At 39.1% G+C, this 8,571-nt stretch overlaps 1 protein-coding gene across 1 annotated transcript; it reads right to left on the bottom strand.

Annotated features, from left to right (window-relative positions):
* Positions 1-5,751: 5,751 nt before the first annotated feature.
* SP9 (Sp9 transcription factor) lies at positions 5,752-8,115 on the bottom strand. Its single transcript, XM_069985156.1, has 2 exons — positions 8,038-8,115; positions 5,752-7,035 (listed from the first exon to the last, which is right to left on the bottom strand). The coding sequence occupies exons 1-2, from the start codon at positions 8,056-8,058 to the stop codon at positions 5,752-5,754; spliced, it is 1,305 nt and encodes a 434-aa protein (XP_069841257.1). The 5' UTR covers positions 8,059-8,115.
* Between the last annotated feature and the right edge of the window lie 456 nt (positions 8,116-8,571).

Below are 8,571 nucleotides of genomic sequence, written 5' to 3'. Positions count from 1 at the left end.
CTGATATAGAAATATATGATTATTTTTATCGATAGGGAGAGAAATAGGGAATAGTTTGATAAATAGAGAGAGATGATAGATAGATAGATAGATAGATAGATAGATAGATAGATAGATAGATAGATAGACAGACAGACAGACAGACAGACAGATAGACAGACATATGAGTACCCACATACTAGAATGGCATTATAAAGTGCAACATAGAAAATCTGGCAATGAAGGACACTCCAGTCATTTGGAATGCGATCCTGTGGCAGTTCTCCAAATAGCCATCAGATGGCGCTAAAGGGTTACAGTTCCCACCAGCTTCCCCCTGTGATGTGTAATGTTTTCTGTTGTTGAAAATGTTTCCTTTTGTAATTTATTTATGCCATAAAAACATTTAAAATAGACGACAACTTCCAAAATATTAACTGATGGGTGTATTCATGTCTAGCACTGTAAAAGTATATAATACAGTACTTTGTATATAGCATTACTGACTGGTGTATATAATAATTTTAAGTACCGTGTATTGTAAAGATATACAGTGCATTATGAACTGGGAATTGCACAAGTATATAATTAGTAACTGTAAAGTATATATATATATATATATATATATATATATATATATATATATATATATTTAAGTATATAATACATTAGTTGCTGTTTACTGTAGATGTATATGATATATTAGCTACTGTTACCCTAAAATTATATACTATTTAGTTACTGTGTACTGGGACTGTATATGCTTTAGTTTCTATGTGCTGTAAAGCTCCATAATACATTAGTTACTGTTTACTGTAAATTTATACAATTGATTAGTTACTGTATTCTGTAAAGACATGTAACACCTGGGTTACTGTGTACAATAACGGTATAGAATACATTAGTTATTATGTACCGTAATTAACATTGTGTTCTGTAAAGTTATATAATGCATTCGTTACCCTTTACTGTAAAGGTATATAATATATTAATTACAGTGTACTTTAAAGGCAAATAACATACTGTATACTGGAAAGGTCTATAATGCATTAGTTACTGTGGGCTGTAAGCGTATCACTGTGTACTGTACAGCTATATAATTTCTAGATAGATGATGAAAGAAAAAAAGATAGATCGATAGATAGATCATAGATAGATAGAAAATAGATAGATAGGAGATGGATAGATAGATAGATAGATAGATAGATAGATAGATAGATAGGAGATAGATAGGAGATAGATAGATAGATAGATAGATAGATAGATAGATAGATAGATAGATAGGAGATAGATAGATAGATAGGAGAGATAGATAGGAGAGATAGATAGGAGATAGAAAGATAGATAGATAGATAGGAGATAGATAGATAGGAGATAGGAGATAGAAAGATAGATGGTAGATAGATAGGAGATAGATAGATAGATGATAGATATAATATAGACAGATAGACAGAGAGACAGACATATAGATAGATAAGATAGATAGATAGATAATAGATAGGAGATAGATAGATAGATAATAGATAGATACATAGATAGATAGATGATAGATAGATAGGAGATAGATAGATAGATAGGAGATAGATAGATAGATAGATAGATAGATAGATAATAGATGGATAGATAGATAGATAGATAGATAGATAATAGATGGAGGGATAGATAGATAGATAGATAGATAGATAGATAGATAGATAGATAGATTATATGCCCTTAAATGTAAAGTAGATCACAGTTTGTTTTAATTTTATGATCAGTAAAAAATAGTTCCATAATCGATAATAAGTGACGAATAAGATGACACATTAGATCTTTCTCCTATAGTGATTAAGCAGATGAGATGTGTCTGTAACAGGTATTAGTGTTGGTGAACAAAGCTTTATAGAGTGAGTTCCTGCCATTGATTGCCTGGCACGCCCAGACCCCTTCCTCAGTTCTGGGGAGGCTGCATTTGATGGACATGTGTTTGACCTAAGAGGGCACCAGCAATCCCCCCACTGGTCCTTGATCATTGAGCTGAACACTGAACCCTAAGCCTCTAGTCACATACGCGTCCCTGATTCATTTCCTCCGGGTTTTTTTTTCTGTGTAAGACATTGAAAAGCAAATGAGGATCCCAGCAAGAGAGTGACATTCCAGCCAACTCAATGTGTCCATGGCTGGGACAATCCCTCATGTCATCCTGAACATACAGTAGGCCACCACTTCTCTACACGTGCTCCTCTGATTATAAATGCAGGCGACTTTTTAAAAAATTTTTGTCTATATTGTCACCCATGCACATGCGACAACTTAGTGACAATATTGGGCTCTTTTTCTATTATAGAAGAACCTTAATTACAGCAGAATTTAATATATAATATATATAAAAAAATATATATAAATAATACAATTTATATATATATATATATATATATATATATTAATATATAATAAATAAAATATGTATAAATATAAAAATATATATAAATTATATATATATATATATATATAAATACAGTGCTAAAAATTATAAAATATATGAAATAAAATGACAATAAATGTAAGTAATAATACAATTGATCCTTATAAACTGCTATATTTTACAGCAATACATAAAGGAGATTAAATACAGAAAATCTATTATTCTTCCCAATCTTTAACCCAGAATTCACTTTATTTAATCTAGAATGATTTTCATTCAGTATTCTCCTCTTTTTTTTTTTTTTTTTTTTTGCAAGACAAAGAGCAGTTAAAATAATTTTCATTTCAATAATTGCCTTCTGGTCAATTTAACTGGGGCCTTATTGTGAAAAGAAGCTGTCTAAATGAGATTCCTCTTGCAAGTGTGTTCCCAGGCCTGATCCCCAGCCTTTAATTATTCCTGACTTTTTTTCAGCGCATAAGACGCAGCACTGAGTAATCACAAAGAAAAGCAACACAGTATCCTTGAACCTTTTCAATAGCAGAGCCAGAGATATTCAAATAACCAGCAAGGCCCATTGCACTGCATGGACACATAAGCAGCATTTGCAATAGTAAAAAAAAAAAAATCTCTCTATTTGCATATATCAAAGAGGGAATAGAAGCAGTTGCCATTGCTAACATTAAACAGAGCAGTTATCAAATCAAGTGCTGGTTGTGTGAGCGATCAAATCGTTTTCCATTCCATGTGCCCCTGCCCCTTATACCGTTTGACATGCAAATTCTGTGCAGTTAATTTAGACAATTAAAAGGGATCTTCAAGGGAGCTTTTGTCCCACTGAATATTCTCACTTTTCCCCCTGGACTATCTGAGATAAAGTTGGCCAGAACAAATGATGTCTAGCAGATTAATTAGATATTTGATAAGACATGAATCCCTAATGAGGGAGTACAAGACACAGGGGGCTCCTGCCTGTTCACAGTCACAATTAATAACATTGAACACGATTTTCATTTAGGCATGAAATGTAGGATGGAGAGTATTTATTGTAGTCATTTAGTCACCGGGGACTATCTGCAAACCAGGATTGGAGGTAATTGATTTAGAGATATATAGACGATTGAATAGTATAGGATGTATAGATTGGGGGTGATAAATAGGTGGGTGGATAGATAGATAGATAGATAGATAGATAGATAGATAGATAGGAGATAGATAGATAGATAGATAGATAGGAGATAGATAGATAGATAGATAGATAGGAGATAGATAGGTAGATAGATAGATAGATAGATAGATAGGAGATAGATAGGAGATAGATAGATAGATAGATAGATAGATAGGAGATAGATAGATAGATAGATAGATAGATAGATAGATAGGAGATAGATAGATAGATAGATAGATAGGAGATAGATAGGAGATAGATAGATAGATAGATAGATAGATAGATAGATGATAGATAGGAGATAGATAGATAGATAGATGATAGATAGGAGATAGATAGATAGATAGATAGATAGATAGATAGATGATAGATAGGAGATAGATAGATAGATAGGAGATAGAAGATAGATAGATAGATAGATAGATAGATAGATAGATAGATAGATAGATAGGAGATAGATAGATAGGGAGATAGATAGATAGATAGATAGATAGATAGATAGATAGATAGATAGATAGGAGATATATAGGAGATGGATAGATGATAGATAATAGATAAGAGATATATGATAGATAAAATGAATAATAGGAAATATATAAAAAAATATATGATATATAGGTAGATGATAGCTGTGTAGAAAAATAATTGAATAACAGGGAATAGATAGATAAAGTGATGATAGATAGATATATCAGATAGATAGATAGATTTAATAACAGAGGATCTATAGAAGGTAGAGTAAAAAAAACATAAATAATCTGAAAAATACTTGATAAATACGAGAAATGTGTAGAAAGAAGGGAAATCATTGAATAAAACAGATGATTGGTGATTGATTGATTAAAGATAGATAGATAGATAGATAGATAGATAGATAGATAGATAGATATGAGATAGATAGATAGATAGATAGGAGATAGATAGATAGATAGATAGATAGATAGATAGATAGATAGATATGAGATAGATAGATAGATAGATAGATAGATAGATAGATAGATAGATAAAGATAGGTAGATGATAGATAGATAGATGGGCAACAAAAAAAGCTTTTTCTTCCAGATATAGATATATTTTAGGATGACAGTTCTTCGAGCATAAAAGAAGTTATAGAAAATACTATGAAATAATAGTAAAATAATAATTGGAATATTATGAAATAATTAATCAGGAGGCTAATGTTTCTTTTACATGACTTCCCAGCGCATCTATTCCCCTGAGGAGCAGCAGGACAGACAGAACACCAGGAATACGTTTGATCATAATTCTTTTAATAATACGAAAAATCAAAATATGATCAAGGTTATTTTCTCTATAATACAGATAAACGCATTTCATTTGCTTCATTGGATTTAATTTAGGTGTTTGGGTGAAATGTTAAATCAACATATTAAATATCTTTTACATATATATATTGACTTTCACAAAGTGCATCAGAAATTAAAAATAAAAATTCAAAATTAAAAAAAAAAAAAAAAGAAAGAGAAAAGAAACTCCTGAATTTCAGGAATTCACCAAATATAAACTATTGGGAGAACATTTACAAGAGGGGGAGGAGGGAAATGAACACAATCTTTATACAGCTTATACAGAGACTGTCCCACGAGTTCCTGTCACTTCTCACCTTAGAGGATGGAGAGTATTTCTTTTATAATTAAAAAAAAAAAAAATCTGATTGATATTACATGTGAATGAGCGGACGTGATATAATCCAGCCAGAAATTCATGGTCCTTTTCGTCTCCAGTAAAATCAGGACGGAAAAATAACGGTCGCTCTCAGTCCCGCTCACACTGAATCTGCTTCTATTGCTCTGGTTGCTGAAAGTTTGCAGTAGTCGGAGGTGATGGGGCAGCCAGGGGGGATTGCTGCACCCTATACTAGGAGTCCCTGCACCCCAAAACTCTCATGTAGGTCATCCCATCGAGGTTGCACTTACTGGAAGGAGTCCTGCTGCACCCCAGAAGTTGCTTTCAAGGAGAAGTCATTGCTGCACCCCAATAGTCACTACACCAAGGAGGAGTCACTGCTTCACCCTTGTAAAGGAGTCCCTTCTTGCCCCCACCCCAGAGGCATCTCCTACTTCCAAGGAGTATTTGTCAATACGTCACCCCCACCCCAAAACCTTCCAAGGAGTCCTGCACCCCAGAAGTGTTTGCAGCTTTGAAGGAGAAGTCCCTTCTGCACCCCAAAAAAGTCTCCCTAAGAGTCATTGGCCGATTCCTTCCCCGGCCTCACCCCTTCCAGGATAAGCTCTGGGGACTCTGACCTAGGTGTCTCCAGGTTGCTGGCATCTGTGTCGCTGTCGCTGCCCTTCTTCCCCCCGCCTCCTCCTCCTCCGTTGTGAGTCTTGATGTGTTTGCTGAGGTGGTCGCTGCGCATGAAGCGCTTGTTGCATACGGGGCAGGCGAAGCGCTTCTCCCCGGTGTGAGTGCGGAGATGTCGCTGCAGCTCGTCGCTTCGTGTGAACCTTTTGCCGCAGAAGAGCCAATTGCAGACGAACGGTCGTTCACCGGTGTGCCAGCGCAGGTGAGCTTTAAGGTGGGAGGTTTTGCCATAGACTTTGCCACAGCCGGGGATATGGCAGCTGTGCAGCCCCTTCCTCCTGAGGCTGGCACCTGCGGGCCCCAAGCGTTCAGCTTCCTGGCAGTTGGGGCAGTCGCAGGTGGCTCTGCCAGAGTATCTGCGGGCAGAGCGCCCTGATGCGCCACTTGCTGCCCCCGAGGCCCCCGCCAGCATGGAGGTGCCAGAGTCTGGGTAGGAGGGCAGGACTGGCTTGAAGCCCTCCTGGGTGAGCAGGTGCTGCCCGGTGGAGAGGAGGTGGGAGGCTGCGCTGGAGCCCAGTCCTGTGGAGCTGAAAGCTGAGTGAGTCAAAGAGCTGAAGTCGGGGCTGTACCCACTCAGCTGGGTATGGGGCCCCCCTGAGTGTAGCGCCCCCTGCAGAGCGGCCGCTGCGGCTGGAGGGTTCTGCACCTCTAACCAGGTGCTGGGGCTGGCAGCGTGGACGTCCCACCAGGCTGATGCCCCATTTGCCACCTCGGAGTGGAAGCCGGACTTGTACCAGGACTCATAGGGGTGAGCCATGCCCACCCGCGGGTACAGCCCCTCTGCTGCCCCATGCACTTTGGAGATGAAGGCGGATTGTCCTGCAGCTTCCTGGGGGGAAACCCCGGAGGAGTTGGAGAAGAGGCCGCTGTAGTCACTGCTGAAGGCTGAGGAGGTCGGGGAGGTGGAGGCCAGGCAGAAGGCGCTGTTGGCGGTGGCACTGCCCCCTGTTAGGGCACTGGATGCCCGGCTGGTGGCCACTGTGAAGCCCCCAAGGCTGGAGCCCAGACTGCAGCTGGACGAGGAACGTTTCCAGGGGTGAAAACCTCCTTTTGCAAAAGCGCTGGACTCCGGGAGGCTGCTCAGGGGGCTGGTGTTCCCGATCTTGTTGCAGGTAGCAGCCAACATGGCTAAAGGAGTAGTGCCAAATCTGGGTTCTTCCTGGAGAAGGGGAAGACAAAAACACCACAAAGTCAATACCTGTCCCATCCGACTACAGGTGCAAAAGCGTGGTCGTAAACCCAGGGTCCTTAGAACACCCTACTGAAGTCACCACTGCTGTGCTCTCCAATCTAGCTGTTGCAGAGCTACAATCCCCATTATGCTCGTCTTTCCGGGCATGAAGGGGGGGGGGTTGTAGTTTTGCAACAGGTTGGGGAGCATTGGCCTAGGACAACGCAATTCAACTAGCCCAATTACCACCAGTAATGAATTATCCCTTTAATATACAAATCTATTGTTTTTTATTGTATCAGTGCGACATTTACGAATTTATCCGTAATATTCAGGGAAAAGTCAGCGACTTCCATTATTTACTGAGACAAATAATTTCAATGTGATTTTTATGCCTAATTATTTGCGGCTATGTTATTTATAAATAAAATAATTCTATTTACAAAATATAGGATAATTCTTGTCATCAGTATTATCAGTAATAGCAGTTTTAGTGTAGTAAAAAAAAAAAGCGCCTATACCGACATTGTAGATGTAGCAGAGCTGGATAGGTTATTGAAACCTTTCCTTTAGGTATAGGGGTAGTACACTCAGCTCTGCTACATCTGCCTATACAGTATGTGTAAGTTCTAAGAACAAATCAGTGACAGGGGATATTAGATAATACAAGACAGAGGGGGTACCTAGATTGGAGGGGGGCTGTATTTAATAATAGATACAACTGTATAGTGGTATAATAGATAAGTGCTGCCTGTATTCATGGAGGAATGAGATCGTTCAGGCTGCATTGTTGGGAATGAGAGGGAACTTCCCCTGTGTCTGGACTGAGGGGGTACCAGGTGATGGGTAAACTGGTGGCACATAACAGCTACTCGCACACGTGATCAATAAATGAACATTCTATGAATAACCGTTAACAATTCGAATTTTAAACTTTAACGGTAACTTTGTAGCAATCAGATAGATATAAAGAAGAGAATCTGTACTTACCCCAAGAATAGACGTAGCCATAGCCCGTCCCTGTCCCTGCTGCAGAGGAGTGGTAAGTGCCCGGGGGTAGATGCTGCCAGCTCGGTGCCACCTTCTCCCTACACAAGTTGCACTGAGTGAGGCGGACTAGACTCAGGGAAGTGCTGCCAGCCGCCTGCTTTGAAGTACCACCGGCTGCAGCTCTCGTCCAATCACATCGCATGGGACGTGTACTGGGAGCTGCGCGGCAGCCAATGAGAAGAGGAGACTGGCAAAGAAATCAGAGTTCTTACAAGCCCTGCCATTCAAAGCAGAGGGGAGGAATTGGAGGCTCTGCTGCTCTGGATGCCTAAAAAAAAAATAAAATGAGATATATATTTAACCCTTTCAGGTTCGGTTCTCTCTGCTCCCTTAGAGGTTAACAAGCCCCTTCAATTTTTTTTCTTCTTCTTCTTTTTAAAGCTAGTTGTACCTAAAATTAAGAGATGGTGATACAGACAAATAGCAGATTGTGCCCCTGGAGTTGGTGCTATTCAATGACATTTATTTTCTACC

The sequence above is a fragment of the Dendropsophus ebraccatus genome, chromosome 9, assembly GCF_027789765.1.
Source record: "Dendropsophus ebraccatus isolate aDenEbr1 chromosome 9, aDenEbr1.pat, whole genome shotgun sequence".
NCBI lineage: Eukaryota > Metazoa > Chordata > Amphibia > Anura > Hylidae > Dendropsophus > Dendropsophus ebraccatus.
Note: the sequence above shows the minus strand (reverse complement) of the source record. Positions and strands in the feature narration are given on the sequence as shown.

Bases quoted from the DNA above. Each gene is read 5' to 3' on its own strand.
- SP9 (XM_069985156.1), bottom strand. From the start codon at position 8,058: ATGGCTACGTCTATTCTTGGG. The intron at 7,036-8,037 runs GTAAGTACAGAT...CCCCTTCTCCAG, and splicing joins TGGCTACGTCTATTCTTGGG to GAAGAACCCAGATTTGGCAC.